This window comes from Capricornis sumatraensis, chromosome 1 (assembly GCF_032405125.1).
Source record: "Capricornis sumatraensis isolate serow.1 chromosome 1, serow.2, whole genome shotgun sequence".
NCBI lineage: Eukaryota > Metazoa > Chordata > Mammalia > Artiodactyla > Bovidae > Capricornis > Capricornis sumatraensis.
The window spans coordinates 241,920,931-241,944,008 of record NC_091069.1 but is presented as its reverse complement, the minus strand read 5'-3'; the positions used below and the strand labels follow the sequence as shown (position 1 = coordinate 241,944,008).

The 23,078-nt window shown below is 45.2% G+C and overlaps 1 protein-coding gene across 1 annotated transcript in view; it reads left to right on the top strand.

The window, feature by feature from the left end:
* The window catches only part of BFSP2 (beaded filament structural protein 2), a 71,866-nt gene that overhangs the window by 34,554 nt on the left and 14,234 nt on the right, over nucleotides 1-23,078 (top strand). Inside the window, exons 2-4 of the mRNA XM_068969327.1 lie at nucleotides 7,683-7,765; nucleotides 13,931-14,087; nucleotides 15,052-15,213. Of these exons, the coding sequence (XP_068825428.1) occupies nucleotides 7,683-7,765; nucleotides 13,931-14,087; nucleotides 15,052-15,213 (402 nt within the window). The remainder of the gene's footprint in view (nucleotides 1-7,682; nucleotides 7,766-13,930; nucleotides 14,088-15,051; nucleotides 15,214-23,078) is intronic.

Genomic DNA, 23,078 nt, shown 5'->3' with positions numbered 1-23,078 from the left:
CAGCACAGAGGAAATCATCATCACGTGCTGGAGACATGAAGGCAGGAATGAGTGAGTGAATAAAGCAGCTTCATAGACAACGCCATGTTCAAGATGAGCACTAAAGTGGGGAAGAGTTTCTCAGGTGGCCAGGTTCAGGGTAGAACACCAGGTGTTCTAGGTAGAGACCACAGCGTGGGCCAGGACAGCAAGGAGGGCCAGGAGCAGCTTGGGGGCAGCGTGAGCAGGACTGGAGGCAGGTCTGTGCAAAGCAGAGGCTCTTAAAGTCCAATGTGCATTGTAATCCCCTGGAAAGCTGGTTAAAACAGAGATCATTAGGACCTACTCCAGAGATTCTGACTCAGACATGGGAGGTAGGGTCTGAGAATTTGCATTCTCACAAGTTTCAGGTGATGCTGATCCTGCTGGTCCAGAGGGACCACACTTTGAGAACCAATGGGGTAAAGTCTGCTAAGGAAGCCTCCATGTGGAGGCGCAGAGGAAGATAGGTCCAGGGATGTCAGATGAGACAGCTGCAGGCCACGCCCGGAGCAGCTTGAACCCACACAGCCAGTGGGCAGCCCCTCCTACAAGTACCATCCCCCACACACCCCTGCCCACCTCGACCTCTGACTGCCATTTCCCCGCTAGTCAACCCCAGCTACTCTCATCCACAGCATTTTAGGCTTTGCAGGTGACTTTTGTTTTTGCTTCTAGCACAACCAATGGGTACTAATCCCTCAAAACCAGCTAATCTCACATAGCAATTTGTTCTTTGCTGCTATGATGGTGTTTCTTTTTAACAGAAGTGGTGTTAAATTACATGGCCTTGATGGTAGGACTCCCTGCTCTGGGCAGTGGGACAGAGAGAAGGAAAGGATGTCACCTGCTGGTGTCCCCAGCATACCTGGGGACAAGCTGCCAGCCTGCCCTCCCTGAAGTCTGCCCTTCAGAGCAACTGTTACATCAGTTTATGTTATACTTTTCTCCTACTAGGAAAGTGGACAGGTGTGGCCCCAGGGTCATGAATAAGCATGTTTGCATTCCCAGCATCAGTCAGGGACTGAAAATCTTAGTGTGTGGTATTTTTATTGCCTTCTCCCCAGAAAGAAAAGGTGACTGGAGAAGTGAGGTTAATTTGCACCCACTATAGCCATAAATCCAAGAGGACCAGATAGCTAACGCATGCCTCTTGCAGTCTTAAATACAAATGACCTCTGCTGTCTAGGGGCTGACAGCAAAGCATACAGCCGCACGACCCCTCTGGGCCTTCAGAGTCGGACCACAAATCTGCCTCAGCTCTTCCCAGTGTACAGAGCTCAGAAATGAAAGCTCAGGGACTTAGAGTGGGAGATGGTTTGGGTTGATTGGTTAGCATTCTCACACACAGTAGGGAAGATGTCTCTTTGTCTTCATGATGGAGTCCAAATAGGAACCGGGAATCCTGACTCTTCTGTGTTACAGCAAAGACAGAAAACAGTCCTCCACAACACAGTCTCTCTTGATTCGGATGTATCTTTTGGTTTCCAAAACTGATGACAAAGATTTGCACACTTTCAAGTCACATTTACCTGGCTTGGCCTTCTGGCTCTGCCACATTCCAGCTGTGCCATTGCTAAGATTAATTGCTAAGGCAATTAACATATGCCTTAGCAGCCTCATCCATAAAATGGGTGTGTTGATATCAGCATGGGGGGGATAGGGGGGCATGAACATTTCGTGAAGTTGTGAATGTAGTACTGAGTGGGAGGTGGAGCACTGCTGGTGAGCTGAGATGTGTTTAACAGCTGGCTCTCCATGGATGAAAGGTTCTGTGGTACAATATTTGCCAGTCTCCCTAGTGGAGCTACTCTCACCCAATGACATCAAGCTACCCGCACAGACACAGAGCTAGGAAGAGACGCATGTAGGACAGTGTTACACAGTTTCACCTGTCTATTAAAGAAAAATGCACAACCTAAGAGTTGAGGATTAAGTTTTATTTGGGGTCCTACTGAGGACTATAGCCCAGAAGACAGCCTCTCAGATAGCTCTGAGGAACTGTTTAGAAGAGGTAAGGTAAGCTGCAGGATATAGGAGCTTTATGCTAGAAAACAAACATCAAAAGATCACTGCTAATCATAAGAAACTGACATCTCAAGCTGATGATTTCAGTGCTTTTATATATAAAGGGAGATGAAGAGTCTGAGCTCATTGAAATTATTCCTTCAATGTGCATCTTAACTATCTAAGGCCAGTATCCAAAGCACAGAATGCTTTCTGTTTTCCTGCATCCTGGGTTCTTAGGGTGCACCATGGGGGTAGGGGCAGCTGCAGTGGCTAATGGCTTGGTCCTTGTAGAACTATTAATAGAATGGCAGGCAACATTCTTTGTTTACTGGAATGGCAAGCAATGTTCCCTGTCCACACATTATAATAGAAACAATCTCAAAAGCAGAGATGACAGTCAAACATAGTAAAACAATTTGGAACTGATGAGTATTCATTACTTTTGTATTCTGAGTATTTATTACTTTTGTTTTTAATATAATTTATGTAATTGTAGGGCTTCCCTGGTGGCTCAGATGGTAGAAAATCTGCCTGCAATGCAGGACACCTGGATTCAACCCCGGGGTGGGGAAGATCCCCTGGGGGAGGGCATGGCAATCCACTCCAATATTCTTGCCTGGAGAATCCCCATGGCAGAGAAGCCTGGGGGGCTACAGTCCATGGGGTTTCAAAGAGTTGGACATGACTGAGTGACTAAGCACAACACAGAACATGTAACTTCACATAATTAAAATTTTCGTGATGGCTATGTTTAACAACTAGCTCACAAAACTCCTGAAATAGTTAACAGTCTCCCCTGGCAAGCAAGTCCAAGCCAGTCCAAGCCAGCGCCAGCACCGGGGGCGGACGGCACACGTGTGGATGGGCAGTAAGTCCGACTTCCCTTCCTCTTCCTTTTCTGTCCTCAGCCCCAGAGAAGATGGTTTTCCCAGATATATAGACAAAGATGGTCCCTGTTCCACTGCAGGCTCCATGCTTACTTTTGGCCTCGGCCACAATCCCAGTCCTCAGCCTGTGCTAAACCTCAGCTAAGTCCCAGCCCTGGACCAGCCTCCCGGCCCTTTCCTGGCTGCGGGCGCTGAGCCACCACTGACACCCAGAGGCCGTGGCCTCTGCGGGGCTGAGGGACCCCAGGAGGACAGAGGAAGGCTCTCCGTGGCTCAGCCCTGGCTGGAGGTCTATTTTAGGATCCCGTCTGTGGACATGGGGTAGCACCGCCAGCCAACTGTGCTTTGGCAAGTTGGGACCTATAATTAGCCTCTGCCTGAGGCTCGAATAAACCCCTTGTTGTTACTAAACAACAGTGAAAGCAGGAAGGTCCCCAGCTTTCCGGAGCCCAGCGCTGCCCAGCCTCCTCGGACAGAACCACTTCATCTGCTGGGCAACGTCCAAACGGTCCCAAGCCGCCTCCGGTCCTCATCCGGGGTGAGGAGAAGCAAGGGCAGGGTCCCGGTCTTGCCTCCCATCAGCCGGCACCTTCAACCGACGCCTGCGCCGGGCCTCCTGGCACCCTCCTACTTAAAGTCTGCAGTCCACCGGGCAGACGTCACTGATTCCCAAAAGCCACGCCCCAGCCGTAACGCAGCACGTGTAAGCACTAGGGTGTTTATTCTGGACAACCAGACATAGGTGACTGCATCCCCAAGCATCTTTCTGCTTTTCCAGATTTGTGTGCTTCTGAACACATACCGCTCCTATATATGCAGATGATACCACCCTAATGGCAGAAAGCTAAGAGGAACTAAACAACCTCTTGATAAAGGTGAAAGAGGAGAGTGGAAAAGCATACTCATGCTCCAGGGTTGGGTTTTATTTTTAACTTTTTCTGTCCAACCCCTGGGTTCCCAGTTTTAAAAGCAGACACAAAATGGAGCTGTACCCAAGAGAATAGTTTAAACCTGGAGCTCCCTCACTGGCACACCCCACCTTAGTCTTTATACATATATACTTATTTATTTATGGCTGCACTGGGTCTTCCTTGCTGCCCAAGGGCTTCAGTAATTGCACATCGGCCCTAGAGCATGTGGGTTTCAGTAGTTGTGGCTCACAGGCCCAGTTTCCCTACAGCATGTGGGATCTTCCCAGACCAGGGATCGAACCAGTGTCCCTTGCATTGGCAGGTGGATTCTTAACCACTGGACCACCAGGGAAGTCCAGCATTAGTCGTTGTTTTATTCCTTTTCTTAAAGGTGGTCTTCCAGATGGTACAAGCTGCAGGCCTGTTCTGCCCACAAAGACCCCACATAGCCACATAGTTTAGAGCACTTCTGAAGCCATCTTCTCTGTATCAAGGTTTTTGAGCCCACAATCTGGACACTTCCTATGCCTCCAGGTCCCATACCAGGGTGAAATATTTGCCAGCAGTACAACTGTGAGAAAATGAGCAGAGTGAGTGCCCTGAGCTTCAAATTCATCATCTGCAAGATGGCATCACTGAGCATCCAGAGACAAGGAGAGGGACTCCTGATATAGGGGTGGCAGTGTGTGGAGAGGATGAAGACAGGGCTGGGTCAGAGCTGCCAGAGATAGTCCTCAGAGGCCTCACTTCGCCAGAGCCCTTGAATGAACTATATTCAACAACATAACTATGTCTTCTTATTGTCTATATTCTTGATGCTCTGACAGCTGGGGCCTCATTAACAGGCAGAGACTGCGCTTTCAAGGGGCTAGCAAATCCTAAAGATAGTAACCACTTACCTGGGACAATGCTTTTGAGGTGCAAATCAGCCCATTCTGAGTCAGTACCCCAACCTGACTCCCATTGCTGGCTCTCACCTTCCAGTAGGCAATATTCCTCTGCTCCGACCACCCAAGGCTAGGTACCAGAAAACTGGGGACCCCCACTGTAGCATAGAGACCACTGAAATTATTTAAACCAGCCAATCCCAGCTGCTTACCTTGCCATGCCCATTTCTTCCCATGAAAAGCACAATAAAACCTTTACCCATGCTTTCCCCTCACCCCTTCCTGACCAACCCTGGTGCTTCTCCAGATGTTGATGGAACGGCCACCACAAGCCAGAGCTTGGGGACACAGCAATGAACAAGGGGCTGACCTGGGGAGGTCTACTTCAGCACGATGAGATGAGACTTTGCTGGGGAAACAGGAAACACAGCGTGGACCAAGTCCCAGCTCCAGGTGGAAAGAATGGTGCTCTTCTGATCCAGTGGGGCCATCCTGTGTGGTTTTTCCACTTCATTGATTTTTCCAACAGGAACCTCATCTTCTTGCTGCTCCAGCCCCACCCTGACACACACAGGGGAGAAGGAAACTGGGGTCTCCTTCTCCCCATTCTTTCTCATCTCACTCCAGTCTCTGACCTCTAGTGCTGGAAGTCCTCCGCCAAGTCAGCAAAGAACTCATTAATTGCAACTCATTAATTTTTAAGAGCAAAGGACTGATAAGAGCTTAAAACAGTCATTTGCATCATTTTATTTTTTCAATTTTACATATTTTTATTAAAGATAACGTGCTGTGCTTAGTTGCTGAGCTGTGTCCAACTCTTTGTGACCCCATGGACTGTATCCCTCCAGGCTCCTCTGTCCGTGGGATTCTCCAGGCCAGAATACTGGAATGGGTTGCCATGCCCTCCTCCAGGGGATCTTCCCAACCCAGGGATTGAACCCAGGTCTCCTGCATTGCAGGCAGATTCTTTGCCGTCTAAGCCACCAGGGAAGCCGAAAACATAACTTACATATAGTAAAATACGCAAATCTGTAAGTTACAGCTTAACAAATCTTTACCTATTATGTGTGCTAATCACTCAGTTGTGTTCAGACACAACTCTTTATGACTTCATGAAGTCAAGAATACTAGTATTCTAGTCAAGAATACTGGAGTGGGTAGCCATTCCCTTCTCCAGTGTATCTTCCCAACCCAGGGATCAAACTCAGGTCTCCTGCATTGCAGGCAGGTTCTTTACCATCTGAGCCCCCAGGGAAGTCCCTTTACTTATTATATATCAGTGTAATCAACAGATCCAGATATGGAACATCTGGGCTTTTTACATTTTATTCATTTATTTTTGGCTACACCGGGTCTTTGTTGCTCTGCACAGGCTTCCTCTGGTTTTGGCGCGTGGTGGCTACTGTTCATTGCAGTGCAAGGGCTTCTCACTAGTGGCTTCTCTGGTGGAGCACAGGCTCTGGGCACTCCGGCTTTGGTATCTGTGTACATGGGCCCAGTAGTTGTGACATGTGGGCTCTGGAATGTGCAGCCTCAGTAGTTGTGGTGCACAGGCTTAGTTGTTCCCGAACATGTGGAGTCTTCCCGGATCAGGGATCAAACTCATGTCCCCTGCCTTGGCAGGTGGATTCTTTACCACTGGGCCTTCAGAGAAGTCCCTGGAACATCTTCATCACTCCCAAAGTTTTCTCAGGTTTGCTTCCATTTTTAAAAAATGTTATTATTGGTTTTTATTTTTGGCTGTGCTGGGTCTTCATTCCTGTGTGAGCTTTTCTCTAGTTGTGGCAAGCAGGGGCTTCTCTGTTGCAGTGTACAGGCTTCTCATTGTGAAGGTTCTCTTGTTTCAGAGCGCGGGGCTCTAGGGCACACAGGTCTCAGTAGCAGCAGCTCCCTGGCTCTAGAGCACGGGCTCAGTAATTGTGGCACACGGGCTTAGTTGCTCTGGGGCATGTGGGATCTTCCTGACTTAGGAATCAAACCTGTGTCTCCTGCATTGGCAGGCAGATTCTTTACCACTGAGTCACCAAGAGAGCTTCTTGCCTCCTTCTTAACACGTGTACACCTGTGGCGGATTCATGTTGATGTATGGCAAAACCAATACAATATTGTAAAGTAATTAGTCTCTAATTAAAATAAATAAATTTATATTAAAAAATAAAATAAAATACCAGTTAGTTTATTCCCCAGCCCAAACTGAAGATTAGGCAAAAGTCAATATGTAAAAAATATATGTTTTTTAAAAGAAGCTTATCAGGTTAAAAAGAGGACCGTCCCCCCCATTCCCACCTGTGGGGATCGTGAGAGGTGTTGTGGTCCAAGTTTGAAAAACCATTCTTCTCCGTGAAACCTCTGAACTGTATGAACTATGTTTATGTTCCCATGTATGTTTTCAGAGTGGACAGAATTCTAGAGCTGTGCAGCATATATTTAAATGTAAATAGTTAAGTTTAAATAAAATTGAATGCTCCCCTTCTGCAGTTGCCTTTACCACATTTTGAGTGTTCCGTAGCCACGTGGGGCCGCTTGTTGGCCCGCGCAGTGTAGAACAGTTCCATCATCACAGAAAATTCTGTTGGACAGCACTGGTCTAGAGAGTTCATCAGCTTCTCAAAATGTCCATGACCAGAAAATGTTGAGACACTAGGTTGAGCCAGTGAAACTTTGTTTAAGGAGCCAGAAGTTTCTCTGGAGAGCCAAAAGCTCATCGTTGTGAAAGAGGCTATGGACAAGTCTGCCTTAAGTAATCTTTTTGCTCCAAAATCCAACCCTAAAAGCCCTTAAAATATATCCAGATTTTAGACTTTAGTGTCTATCTGCTCCTCTCTTAAAGAGGGACACTTGAATTCTAAAAATACTTGCTGTGAGAAAAGTTCTCGCAGCGCCCCAAAGCCTCTGTGCCCAGCATGAGGCCCAGTGGGAAGTCGGAAGACGTGGCAGTGACCTTGTCCTTCGGTGTGTGGTCGTTCTAGGTGGGCGAGGCAGTCCTGGAAAACGCACGGCTCATGCTCCAGACAGAGAATATCCAGGCGGGCGCGGACGACTTTAAGGAGAGGTAACACTCTGCAGCAGAGGGGACTGTCCCTCCACACCTGGGACTCTTGGGCCACTTGGGTAATGTGTCTGCAGTAGGCACCTCAGTTTCACAGAAGGCTGGGTGGGATAACAGCAGTCCTGGGAGAATCCAGAGCCAAGACCACCCCACTCAAGAGCTCCTTGTCGACACAAATAGGTCTAAGACCTCAGAGATTTCATGAGTGTCACTTGGTTTAGAGCAGGGGTCTCAAAACTCATTGTACATTAGAATCACCTGAGAGGCTGATGGAACACACAGATGGCTGTGCCCACACTCAGAATTTCTGATTCAGTAGGTGGTACCTAAAATTCACATTTCTAACAAGGTCCCAATGATGCTGATACTCTGGTCCTGGGAACACACTTTAAGAACTACTGGTTTGGATCTATGATTCTCAAGTCCAGCTGTATATGAGAATTACCTGGACACTTCAAAGTGCCTGTACACAAGCCCCACAGGCTAATTAAAACAGAGTCCCAGGGATGGGGCCAGGCCTCTGTATCTTTAAAGTTCCCCAGGCTTTCTTGATGTCCATCCAGCCTTGAGAACCACCTCTTTGGAGTCTAATACAGTATTTCCTAAAATGTAGCTGATGAAGATCATTTTAAGTGGTATGAAGATTAATATTTTATTTTTAATGGTCATTGATCTTTATGTTACCTTCTGTTTATGGCCCATGAAACTGTCTTTCCACTATAGTACTACCATTTATAGTATCAATGTAAAATTTGTTTAATATAAAGAGCTTTTAAAGTTTGTTGATTTAAGGTTTGCTCTTTAAGTAGACAAATTTGAGGAACAATAAAAAATAAATAATGATAAAAGAGATAAACGTTTAGGGCAAAATCATGAAGGAGAGTGAGTTTTGCAAAACACTGGCCTAATGGAAAAGCAAAATGAAGATGCCCTTTTATGGATGAGCACAGTGATTTTGAGAATATTTTGTGGGGAAGGTGTCCTGGGAGTTGAGCAAATGGGTGAGTCATGGGATTGTTATTCCCTAAACTGGCAAAGATTAAGAAGAAAGGCATATAGTTGGGAGTCTGTAGAGAAGACCATGATCCCACAGTCATTTTTATCTTAGGAATAAGAAGGGTATTGTGATGAAACGCCAATACTTTGGCCACCTGATGCGAAGAATTGACTCCTTGGAAAAGACCCTGATGGTGGGAAAGATTGAAGGCAGAAGGAGAAGGGGATGACAGAGGATGAGATAGTTGGATGGCATCACCAACTTGATGGACATGAGTCTGAGCAAGCTCTGGGGGTTGGTGATGGGCAGGGAAGCCTGGCATGCTGCAGTCCATGGGGTCGAAAAGAGTTGGACACGACTGAGGGACTGAACTGAACTGTGATGAAAAAGGGAATCCCCACCATCTCCTAAGATCCCTAGTCTTTTCCTTTCTCTGACACCAAGCCCCTCTACCTGCTAAAAGGCCTTCATTAGTGGCATTCTGGAGTTGAAAAGACTCTCAATCAGCCAGCGTTGCCATTTACCCAGCACTGGTAGCCAGTGTTACAGGCACACAAGGAAGTGGATCCATCATCCAGTCATGATAGCTCAGTGCACAATTAAAGATAAATACCAGTAAATAACAAACCATTCACACTAAATTTAAGGTGGAATTTAATTAAGTGTGATAAAACAGCATCTGACTGAAATGTCTTTCATTCATTTATTCTTTTTGGCATCAATTCATTCATTCATACATTCATACATACCTTTGTCCTGCCATTCAACAGAATAGAATGTAAACTCACTGAAAGCAGGGGTTTGATCTATTTTGTACTCCACTGTATCACCAGCTCCTAAAACAGAGGACATGAGATAGATGCTCAACAAATATTTGTTGAATGAGAGAATGAATGAGTTCAACATGTGTTTGAATGTCCGTTTATCCAGGCCCCTTGCCAGGTGCTGGGAGTGAAGTGAATCAGGCACGGTTCCTGACCTCAGTGAGCCCACAGTTTAATGTCAAAGACAGAGGAGTGAGCAGACAGTGGTCTCACTGAGCATAGATGCCATCACTGAGATAAGCCCAAATGAGGGAGGGTTGGCAAAACAGGTGATACCTGATTTGGATCCTGAACTCCTGTAGAAGTTGACCAGGCAAATAAAGGATGCATGACTTCCCAGGCAGAATGAGCAGCATGTGCCAAGTTGGGAGGGCGTGAGAAGACATGATGTGTTAGTGATATTCCAAGCAGCTTGGGAGACTGGGGCATGTAGAGCAAACGATCCTGGAGGACCACGTCAGCCATTCCAAAGGGCTCAGACATTATCTGAGAGCAGAGGAGACCCTCAGAAGGGGTCTGAGCAGTGGCCCATCATGACCAGACTTGAGCTTTAAAGGAAGATTTGCAGTGGTAGAGAGAAGAGGCAGGCAAACGAATAGGAAACAATGGGAGTGAAGGGTCTGGATTGGGACAGTGGTTGGAAAGTCAGTTTATCAGATTATTGAGGAGCCAGAGGATGCAACAAGCCATCTGAGTAGAGAGATGATTCAGTGTGGTTAAGTACAGTCAGCCTATGGGCAATACTGTGAGTCTGGGAAGACCCTAGAAGGCAGGTGTAGTTCAGGGCTGGCCTGGGATGGTAGTAGTGGACAGACTTGAGGGATGGGTTGAAGAACTAACTGGCTGGATTTGAAAATTATCTACTTAGACAGCCTGAAGAGAGAAGGGTAAATTCCAAGCTTTGAACTTGAGTAATTTAGAACACTGGTGATTCTTTGAATGAAATGAAAAATTGGGGAGAGAAAGCTTGTCTAAAATTCAGGCATTGATAATGAGTTTGGTTTTGGGGAAGCTGAGTTGAGTTGATGGTGGCAGTCAAGCAGAAGTGATGAGATGCCATAGACACCGTCATGTCAGGGAGGCCTGCAGGTCAAGGCAAGATGATTCTGGGTGCCATGAGCACCCAGGGGTTCTAACTGAAGCACCACTCAAAGTAGGGTGGTAAAAAAAAAAAAGGCTAAAAGTTTAACAGCGGCCTTGGGGGATGTCACAGAGATATTTCAAATCCTCAGAGGACTTCCAAAAAAATGGTCTGTAGCGGACCAAAACCTCCAGTAATGCTGAATGGATCATGTGCTGGAAGGGACCAGGCTCCCTGGACAGGTGAGCAAAACAGGACTGCAGAGGCAGTGAGGGAGTCTTCCAACTTGAGTCAAAAGGGACCAATCCCCATTATATGAGTGGCTTTCCATTTCAGCTGGAGGGACAGGATTTGTCTCCAAAGGGACTAAATGTTAATAAGAATACAGTCCTTCCAAAAAGAATACATTTGGGTAGAAAATGTAATCCCACATGTAGAACACAGAGAAAATGCTTCAGAAACCACCCTTGAGTGCTGATTCAAAGATACAGGTCCAGCTCTGAGGGAAGTCTCTGGTGGTATGTCACAGGGCTTGGTCCTTAGTCTCCTCATTTACTATTTTTAACTGCAAGGTGCTTGAAAGCAGATGTGACAAAATGGCCGACCATCCAAAGCCAGTAGGGGTGGTGAAGAGTAAACTGACAGAATCATGATTCTGGTCCCAACACGTTGCAATAATAAGCCAATGAAATTGTAAGAGGATAAGCATGAACTTCTATTTTGCGATTCAAATACTAGGTGGACTTAGAGAAGATAGGAAAACTGGGTTTCAAGCAGCTCTTATGAAAAACGTTCAGAGGTTCTCCTTGATTAGTTAGCAGCAAATACAGCCAGTCAAACTGAAACAAACAAACACAAACAAAACTCACAATGCAAATCTTAGGGTTTGTGATGAATAGAATTAAAGGGTTTAAACAAAGGGGCAGCCAGTCCCACAGGACCGTGAACTGATCAGGTAATATCTGGAGTTTTACATTTCATTCTCTGTATCACATTTTAAGAAGGATGTAGACTAGTGAGAGTATTTCTAATCATTCCACAAATATATCTCAAACCTGGTGCTGGGAAAACAAAACGGAAAGGGTCATAGACCCTGCCTTCAATAATGATGGATATGAAACCTGATTTACATGAAGAATGGAGGAAGAAAGTGGGAATGTTTAACCTGAAGGAGAAAGGTCTTGGAGGGGTGGAGGGGATGGAGATGGGATGAGAGAATGAGTAAGGGAGTATCTCCAAATGTTTGGGGACAGCTAGGCAATGGCAGCCCACTCCAGTACTCTTGTCTGGAAAATCCCATGGACAGAGGAGCCTGGTAGGCTGCAGTCCATGGGGTAGCTAAGAGTCGGACATGACTGAGCGACTTCACTTTCACTTTTCACTTTCATGCATTGGAGAAGGAAATGGCAACCCACTCCAGTGTTCTTGCCTGGAGAATCCCAGGGACTGGGAGGTCTGGTGGGCTTCCATCTATGGGGTCACACAGAGTAGGACATGACAGAAGCAATTTAGCAGCAGTGAAGGATTTAGACTGACTTCAGGTGTTGCAGAGTATGGAACTCAGACTCTTTTAGGAACTGAAACTAAAGCTCTTGAAAGAGGAAATTTGCAATAGTTAGAATCATTCAAAAATGGCCTGGTGGCCTTGGGCAATGAGGTCCCATTGCTGGAAGTTTTGAAGCCGAGCCTGCATGATCACCTATCAATAACACCGTCGGGGGATTGTCACCTGGCAGGAGCTGCAATAGTTAAACGCTAAAGTTCCTTAAAATTCTAAGACCTTAAGATGCTTTCTGGAATGAGAGGTATGAGACATCTCCCTTCTGTGGATAGATGAAGGTAACATGTGAAATGTGACTGAGTGAATGGCGGTGGAGGAGAGGAGCGACACTGGGAGAAATTGGAAAAGATGTTGGATAGTTGTTAGGAAAAAAGGCCTGTGCAAACCAGAGATTGAAGTGACTCAGAGGTGATGGTTTCACACTTCTATCTGTGTGTGTATGTGTGTCTGTGTGTTAGTTACTCAGTATTGTCTGACTCTTTGTGACCCCACAGATTGTAGCCCACCAGGCTCCTTTATCCATGAAATTCTCCAGGCAAGAATACTGGAGTGGGTAGCCATACCCTCCTCCAGGGGATCTTCCTGACCCAGTTATCAAACCTGGGTCTCCTGCAGGCAGATTCTTTACCATCTGAGCTGCCAGGAAAGCCCCGTGTTATTGCATAGTTCACATATAAATCCAGGTCTCCAGTTTCTGTAGAAGAGAAAGGCACACCCCTTCTGACGCTGCAGTGTTGGGGAGGGGATGGGCAGCAGGGCCCCTGTTGCTGAAGCATGTGTGTCCCTAGGTGCGTCAATCCCCATCTCTCACTTTGGCCCAGACCTGGCCCTTGTCACTCGTCTATATCCCCATCTTGGCCTCTGAAGGCACCTGGGTTTGCAGCCACAGTCCTGAAATTTTACATGGGCTCTTTGGAGAGAGGAACACGTTCTTCATTTTGAGATTATTGACTTCCCTGGTGGCCCAGATGGTAAAGCGTCTGCCTGCAATACGAGAGACCCAGGTTCGATCCCTGTGTTGGGAAGATCTCCTGGAGAAGGAAATGGCAACCAACTCCAGTATTCCTGCCTGGAGAATCCCAGAGACGGAGGAGCCTGGTAGGCTACAGTCTATGGGGTTGCAAAGAGTTGGACATGACTGAGCGAATTCACTTCACTTCACTTCAGTCTGGTAATTAGCAGATTCTCAGTAATGTTTGTTAAAGTATCCCCAGGTTAAAAGGATGACAAATTAGAACAATGATGACAGTACTGGTCCCCTTACCTGGATATGGTCTCTTGGAGAAGCTTTCCCTAGAGCTCCTTGCTTCCAGTGCTCCATGAGACTCATACTTTGTTAGCCCAGGTGCCCTGTTTTCAGCAGTTGGCTGCAATCATTTTCATTTTAATAAATCAATATGTAACAATTGCCTTAACAGTGTCCTCAAACCCACTGAGGAGAAGGAAATGACAACCCACTCCAGTACTCTTGCCTGGAAAATCCTGTGGACGGAGGAGCGTGGTAGGCTACAGTCCATGGGGTTGCAGAGAGTTGGACACGACTGTGTGACTTCACTTTCTTTTCTTTCTTTCACACCCACTGAAACACTGACTTTTAATATTCATTTCCTGACTATCCCATAATTAGCCTGTTGGTCACATTTATAATCTGATTGTTTTTCTTTGGGGTTATCCAATCTTGCTGATTGGGTTCTTTTACCTACAGGTACGAAAATGAGCAGCCGTTTAGGAAGGCAGCAGAAGAGGAAATTAACTCTCTGTATAAAGTCATTGATGAAGCGAATTCATCAAAAATGGATCTGGAGAGTCAAATAGAAAGCCTGAAAGGAGAACTCGGCTTTCTGTCCAGGAGCTACGAAGAGGTAGGTGGGGACCGGGCTGTCTACAGGTCCAGAAGCCCTCACCCGTCTGGCTAAGCTTCACAACACAAGTGACGACAGCCTTTCTGTGTCAATTACTCTGGGCTGTGGGTAAAACACCGATAAAATATTTTCAGATTCTTATAGCAGGTGAGGTTATCTTGAGTCTCAAACTCAAATTGCTTCAGGGACCAGGCAGATACATAAATGGGGAGGAAGCAGGTCCAGGCAGCAGTGAATGATGGAATGTGTGTTGAATTAAAGGGAGCATCTCCCAAGGTTTCTAGCTCGGACCTTCTTTCAACACTAGACAGAACAAACGAAATAACTCTGAGAGTAGATCCAGGCTGTGGCTTAGTCACACGTTATAATAAAATTAGGTCAGATCAGAGTGACAAGACCAAAGGGGCCCACCAATGGGGATGTGGTCCAGTGTCCTGCAGAACTGCGCTGATTCTAAACTACGTCGCACCTGCCACTGATCCAAGCCCTAAAATGCTTGCAGCTGAAACAGTGAAAACCCACCTAACCACGCTCACACTGGGAAGTCACTTCTTTTGTCTAGCCTTGAGCTAACCACTTCCTCCTGTTCTTAGTTCCATGTTTGTCGCCCTTTTTGAAAGTTACCCCCTTTTAAAAACTTCACAGTTATCTTTAACTTTCTTTCCGCCTACTCTGACTTGATGAAATTCATGAGTTTCATCTTACTTTTGTTGCTTACTCTGTGTTGTGATTTATCTTGAGTCTTGCTTTGGGTGAGTCTGGGATTGTGAAGACCAACTTAAGAAATGCATCCTAGGGGAAAGAGAATATGGTGCCCAAGCTGCCTGTCTCTGTGAAGCCCCACGATGGGCAGCAGCAGAATGAGAAGCCAAGTATCGCTCATGGAGCTGGGCTTTGGCCGCTAGAACCTCATGTCTTTTCTTTCTCCTCTTGAACTCACTGAAGTGTATGTTGTCATTTTCAGGATGTGAAAATGCTGTACAAACAGCTGGCAGGGTCTGAGCTGGAACAACTGAATGTTCCCATTGGCACTGGGCTGGATGACATCCTTGAGACGATCAGAATTCACTGGGAAAGAGATGTTGAAAAGAACCGGGTGCAGGCGGGAGCCTTGCTCCAAGCTAAGGTGAGAGGCAAGACCAGCACCCTCACTCTGCCCTGTGCAGAAGGAGGCCAAGCAAAGATGAATAGCAGCCAAGATGTGAAAGAAGAAAAGCAACCATTTCAATCTCATCAGACAGAAAAAGACATGCAATTTACAGCCATAGTTTTTTGTTTACCTGTCTAAATGCAGAATATGTTTAAAATGTTAATACTCAATGTTGGCAAGCATGTGGGTACTGGGAAGCACAAACCAGTCTGACATCTTTGAGGAAGGGATTTGATGGTATGTATCGAGAGTTTTAAAATGCCCTTACCTGCCAATTGAATAATCTAGGCTCCATTAAAGATATAATTGAAAATATAAAGTTTACATCCGTATATACCCACTGAAGCATTTATTACTACAAGGGTGAAAAAATTGGGAGGAAAAACAGATAAATGTTTATCAACAGGAGAAAGAGTAAGCCACAACCTGAGCATGCAGTAGAATATCAGACAATTATTAGAAATTAGATTCATGAAGCATTGACAGCAGTATGGGGACTGCTCAGGCAATAATGTAAAATGGGGGTAATAAAGAGAGTAGAGAAAGGTATGTACCTGGGGCCAGCAAACTTGCTCTGTATAGAACAAGATAGTAAATACTGAGGCTTCCTGGGCCAGAGGTCCTCTGTTGCAGTACTCAGCTCTGCCACTGTGGTATGAAAACTGCTGTGGACAGAAAGTATCACTGAGCATGGCTGTGTTCCAATAACACTTTATTTTCAGAAACAGGAAGTGAGTGGGCCAGATTTGGCCTTTGGACTGTAATCGCTGACCCCTGCTATACACGGTGGGTAAAGCATTCAAACAAAGAAGCTAAGCCTCAAGAAAAAGTCAGAAGGAAGTTTATTGTACTTCAATTATACCATTATAATTATATAATTTAGGGCTTCCTTGGTAGTTCAACTGGTAAAGAATCTACCTGCAATGCAGGAGACTCTGGTTCAATTCCTAGGTCGGGAAGATCCCCTGGAGAAGGGATAGGCTACCCACTCCAATATTCTTGGGCTTCCCTGGTGGCTCAGATGCTAAAGAATCCTCCTGCAATGTGGGACACCTCAGTTCAATCCCTGGATTGGGAAGATCCCGTGGAGGAGGGCATGACAATCCACTCCAGTATTCCTGCCTGGAGAATCCCCATGGACAGAGGAGCCTGGTGGGCTACAGTCCATGAGGTTGCAAAGAGTTGGACATCACTGAGCGACTTAACACAATTATACCTTAATTAAGCTATAAAGAAAAGGTCTCCCTTAAAAAAAAAACAACTCAGAAAGAAAAAGACCCTGTAATGTAAAGGTATTAGCATTAGCAGTGGTTGTCTTTAAGCGAAGGACGCATTTCATGTTGTGGTGTGTTTTCTTTCTTGTTTTTGAGTATTTCTCAAACTTTTCTTAAATAGTATGATTTATATTCGTGGAGGGAAAGCATCTTTTATTAGACCTCAGAAATAAGAAAGAATTTAACCAGAAAATAGAAAGCACAGAGTTTGTTCTTCCCTTCTCCATCTCCCACCAATTCATGACTCTGGAATTCTGAGGCAGAGGATGAAAGACCAGAAGAGGAAAGAAAGCAGAAAGAAGTGAGAAAAATAAGATAGAATTTGAAAGAAGGCAAGAGGGTTGCTCTGAGGTCTTGGTGACCACTGAGTGGGTCTCAATCTTGACTGCACAGCAAAATTATTTCAGGGCCCTTTCAAAAAATACCCAGGCTCGAGACCAATTAAATCAGAAGGAGGAGAGGGACTTCCTGGCTTTTAAGCTCACTGATGATTCTAACACATAGCCAAGGTTGGGGACCATGGGTTGATCAAATCGACCAAAAGGAAATGAGGAAGGCCTTTTCTGTTTTTTCTTTTCTCAGCCCTCCTCAACCCCTGCTCCCACATATCAATAGGAAACTTCCCCACAGGGTCTTCGCAAATGTGGATTCCCCCCAAAATCTCCAGTCCAGAAAGTGTCTTCCACTCCCCACTTCTCTACCCTCTACCCCTTTCCAACACCTCTTCTTTCAACTCCTTGGGCCAGGTCACTACAAAGAGTACACAGCAAATACACAGTACGAACAAATGCACAGCAAACAGTGCCTAGTAACTCCATTGAACTACAGCCTCCACAATGGTGAGAGGTGAAATAGCACAGAGAAAGTGAAACCAAAACATAGATTTGGTTTGGGTCCATTGTTTCTTAGGGGACTCATGAATGTTTACAATGACCCTAGAGACCATCTGTCCCATACCCTCATTTTGCTGCTGCTGCTGCTGCTAAGTCGCTTCAGTTGTGTCCGACTCTTAGCGACCCCATGGACTGCAGCCTACCAGGCTCCTCCGTCCATGGGATTTTCCAGGCAAGAGTACTGGAGTGGGGTGCCATGAGGAAATTAAGACCCACAGAGGGTAGTTGATGTCCTGAGGTCACAGAGCTGGCTGTAACACCACTGTTTAGCTCTCCTGAGTCTGGGTCCAGGGACCCTTTCTCTGCACTGGGCTGTCACTTTTCTTTGGCCCTGTTCCCAAAGCTAAATCATACTGACCCAGCAGTTTGCAAACTTGCTTCTGTCCCAACACCCCCGGGGTCCTTACCACATCATAGTGATTATCTCTCTGGGGAAGGGTGGAGGGGCACTGTAATAAACAGAAATAAATTGTGCATCACGTGAAAAAGAAAAAATTTGTTAGTTATTATTCTTCCCTTACCCTCTTGAGAATCATCATCAGCCCAACAGTCGTTCAAACGTTAATTCTAAACAGATCCATTAGAGTTTTTTTTTTTAAATTTTAGATAGAGTAATCTGAAAGCTACATCTCAGAGAATACAGACAGTATTTGTTTCAGTTTGGCTAATGCTTCCAGCGGGCCTCTTGCAGAGAGGCGGAGCTCTGAAAATATTTGCAGAATGAGTGAATTCTAATCATCCACAGCAATCAGAACTGACAGCCAAAGTCCTCCAATAAATAGTTTTGTCAGTTGCCATCATGCCCTCGGGGGCTGACTTTTGTCCGGCCTGAACATCTCTTGTTGGTTTCTTGGCAGCAAAGCGTAAATGTGAAATAGCTTAGTACACACTGCTTTCAAAACCTTTTGCAGAGAGAATACAGACATGTATTTAATTACCTCTCAGTCTGGAGAGGCTAAAAATTAATTGACATGATTAATTTGTCTTCATTTACATTCCCCCAGAAACTGATCCTGAGACAAATGTTGAAGTGTAGGTAGTTTCTTTGGAAGTTGCAGGAAGCAGAGAAGTGAACCAACAAAGAACACACTATCCAGCCAGCTCCCACTCTGAGAGACTGGAGCATCCCCACGGTGGGTCTGGGGGACAGTAAAGAATATAAGAGAGATAAGGAAGCTGGGGTAGTAATACCCTCTCCTGTCAGTCATCTGACATCTGCTAGCTGAGTGACCTTTCAGAGTCTTCAGAGAGAGCTCCCAGGTACAGAATCTGGCAGTGGGAAGGAAGCTGGGGAGAACTAACGTGTCACCTAAGGAGTCAAGGTGGGTGCTATCAGCATCTGCTACCACTTTCCTGCCAACTCTTAATTGGTAAATCTTGTAAAGAAGTTCCCGATAGGTTCTCTCTAGTCATGGTGTTACAGATGTTGGGAACCTCAGTGGCCCAGGTTTTGTTTTGTTTGTTTTTTTTTACTTTTAATTGAAGAATAATTATAATATTGTGTGGGTTTCTGCCATACATCCACATGGATCAGCCATGGGTATACATATGTCCCCTCCCTCTTGAGCGTCCCTCCCACTTCCCACCCCATCCAGCCCCTCTAGGTTATCACAGAGCCCCAGTTTCAGTTCTTTGAGTCATACAGCAAATTCCCACTGGCTATCTATTTTACATATGTTAGTGTATTTGTTTCCATGCTATACTCTCCATTCATCCCCACTCTCCCCTTCCTACCCAACCCCAGCCCCATGTTATAAGTCTGTTCTCTATGTCTACATCTCCATTGCTGCCCTGCAAATAGGCTCATCAGTACCATCTTTCTAGATTCCATATATAGGCATTAATATACCATATTTGTTTTTCTCTTTGTGACTTGTTTCACTCTGTTTAATAGGCTCTTGGTTTATCCACCTCATTGGAACTGACTCAAATGTGTTCCTTTCTATGGCTGAGTAATATTCCATTGCATTTATGTACCACAGCTTCTTTTTCCATTCATCTATTGATGGACATCTAGGTTGCTTCCACGTCCTGGCTATTGTAAATAGTGCTGTAATGAACATTGGGGTACATGTGTCTTTTTCAATTATGGTTTTCTCAGGATATATGCCCAATAGTGGCATTGCTGGGTCATATGGTAGTTTTATTCCTAGTTTTGTAAGAAATCTCCATACTGTCTACCATAGTGTCTGTATCAATTTACATTCCCACAGTGGTCCAGTTTCTGGAGCTTCTCAAGTTGCAAGATTCAGTGACTGGGGCATCAGGTTGGTCCAGAGAATTTCTAGAGTGTTTTAAAGTCTGGCCCTTTCTTTTCTGTTTGCTGTGGTTACCCAACTCAGGATATCTGGGTATACCTTGAGAACCTCCAACAGCATGCCACACCACCCTCCAGACCACCTGGTTAGCCATGGAACACACTACCCGGTCTGCAACTAGCAGACCTTAAAAAGACCACCTTGGGAAATCCAGCAGGGTCACTATTATTAGCCTGTTTCCTAGATTCATGTGCTGAGCTATTTCCACTCTGTAGAGTAACAAAGAAAACAGAGAGTCCTGAGTGCAAGTATGCTCTACCCAGACTTTGGCTAGGTTAAGATCTTACAGTGCTCTTCTTTCTAAAACTTTTGCAGAACTTACGGGTGCATTGAAGTCATCTGTCCCTTATTGTTAGAAGATTATTAATAGAATTCAAAAATTAAACCAATAACCACGTGAGGCCATTTGTGCTGGCTAGACCTCTGACATCCTTTCTGTTCATTCAAACAGCCTCAAAAGTAGGAACTCTTGTTATTCCCACTTCTCAGAGGTGTTTTCTGCAACCAGGAAGGAAGAAAGGAAAGCAAGCAGAAAGGGAGAAAAGGCGGAGAAAGAGCTGGGAGCTTCTAGTTTCCCTGCAACCAGGCTGTTTCTACTAAGTTTTTCTTTCACAGCTGCAAATACATCAAGCATCATATCATCAACAGGAAAATGATGTTCTGGGTAGCCAAAAAGACACTTTCAGGAATGTAGTCCTAAATGTCTGTTACAGTCTTTTTGTGGGCTTTCCCTGTGGCGCAGTGCTAGAGAACCCACCTGCAATGCAGGAGACGGGGGTTTGGTCCCTGGGTCAGGAAGGTCCCCTGGAGGAGGGCATGGCAACCCACTCCAGTATTCTTGCCTGGAGCATCCCATGGACATAGGAACCTGGAAGGCTACAGTCCATAGTATCACAAAGAGTCAGACACAACTGAAGAGATTTGGCACACACCCATGCATAGCCTTTTATGTCAGTGTCAGTCCATCATGGTATATATAATCCCATGTTTCTTCCACCTGATGTTTTCCTTACAGTGTGCGGTCCTCCTGGAAATGGGGCCACTCTGCAGACAAAGGGTTCCCAAAGTTTCTGAGTCAGGCTGCTTAGGGATTGAAAGGTTGACCTTAACCACTTCAGTTTGCCCCTGATGGAACTGGAGGCCCGCCTCCCAATTCCTAGAAGTTGCATCTCTGTCCCTTCTTCGCTGCAGCTGGGTGATGTGCACAATAACCAAAAGCTTGTTTAATGTGGGCAGGTGCGGTGCTCTAATGAATCTCTCAGGGGCAGGGACTCCACAGCAAATAGACTGCCCCCATGCCTCCTGCCCTGACAGGAGGCCACACTTGCCTCAGATCAGTTTAAGACATTTGTGGTCAGAAACTTTGTCTATGCTGTAACCATCATGCCTCAAATAGTCAGGATGACAGATTGGGGAGACGGTTAAGAATGAAGAGAGGTGAACAGATGGAGATGAATTGTGAGGTTTCTGGTTGTTGCTGACTTAGAGCGGGAGAAGACACTGAGACGGACTGGAGTGGTGCCCTCTGATGACAATGTCCGTGGGCAGGCGTGGGGAGGGGCTGTTCTGTAACGTGTGCAGCAGTCCAGTGAGGCGGCTCAGTCATGGTTATTGAGCACCCGAAATGTGCCTGACACGACTGCGAACCTGAACTCTTGATTTATTTTTTATGACTTCTTACATAAATCACTGTGTGTTGGCTAGTGGCTACCATACTGGACAGCATGGATCTAGATCTTCCCATGAGCAGCTGGAAGCTCTGGATAACATGGCACCATGTCATCTGCATTCACAAACAGCAGCTTGCCCTGTGGGGTAGATATTTTATACAGGCTGCCGTGTCTGTCCCTTTTCTTTGCTTGCTTTTACCTGGAGGAGTCAATATTTTCTAGGATATATGAACTTGGATTAAATGCATTTCAGGCACTCAACTGTAAGTTGGGAAATTAGAAGCTCCATATGGTCCTGCCATGATAGTCAACTGGAGGAGTTCCTTTGGGGGAGCAGACTCCGAGAGTATCTGTAATCTGGGGGTCCCTGTGTGCTGATGAGTTGGCTATAATCTCAATGGCTTTTCCGTGAAATAAGTCCTTACAGTAAGCACTGAAGAGGAATCATGTAGCATTTCTAAACCTCATAAAAACACCACAGAGTCAGCTTTGAAAAGAGCGCCAGCTTACTTTTATTTCTTATTTTATTTATTCATTTTAATATCTAATACCTTCACTTGGTTCAAAATTCAAAATGTACAAAATAATAAACAGTGAAAAATGTCACCTCACCCATGTCCCAGGCACCCAGTCTTTGTTGCTGGGTCAATAAATGTCACCCTTTTCCTATGTGCCCTTTCAGAGACATTTTATGCATATACAAGAAAATATGTACATATTTTCTCTCTTTTTACACAAATAGTGTTATTTGGAACACACTGCTTCTTAGCTGCACAATATTGTACCACAGAGGGCAACAGAGCTAAATCTGGCCCGCAAGCAATATCTGACCTGCTGCCTGTTTTTCCGCAAATAAAGTTTTATTGGAATGTAGCCATGCTCATCATTTACATATTGTCTACAGCTGTATTTGCATTATACCAGCAGATTTGCGTAGTTGCAACAGAGACCATATGGTCTGCCAAGCCTAAAACATTTACTATCTGGCCCTTTACAGAAAAGTTGCCAACCTTTGTTCCAGCTAATGTGTATCCCAGGGTTTATTTAACCTGCACCTTGTTGATGAATGGTGGCTTCCAATCTTTCCTATAATATTATAAATGATTAGTCACTAACTTTCTTTGTCCCTCCTTTCCCAATATAAAAATGTATCTGTTGGATAAATTTATAGACATGGAATTGCTGGAGCAAAAATTATGTGCAATCAGTAATTTTGATAAACATTGCCAAATTACCTTCCGTAAAGGTTATAACAATTCTCATTAGAAATGTTTGAGAATATATATTCCCTGCATCCTCATCAAGACTGAGTTCTCGCACTGTGATCTCTTTGTGATCTTTGCCAATATTACAGGTAAAAATGGTTTTTCAGCATACTTTTATTTTGCCTTTGCCATATTATGAGGAAGTTGGAACATCATGGCTGAATTTCATCCATATTTGCTTTTGTGTATTCTATCAGATCATATCTTGTGCCCATTTTTATTAGGTCTTGGACCCTATTAGTGGTTTGTAGTGGCTGTTTGTACATTAGAGAAATAATTAATTCTCTCTTCATGATATAAGTTGCAAATATCTTCCTAGCTTGTCACTTGTCACTTGTCTTTTTTTGTTGTTTGTTTTAGCCACACTGCATGGCTTGCAGAATCCTAGTTTCCTGACCAGGGAATAAACCAAACCTTGGCA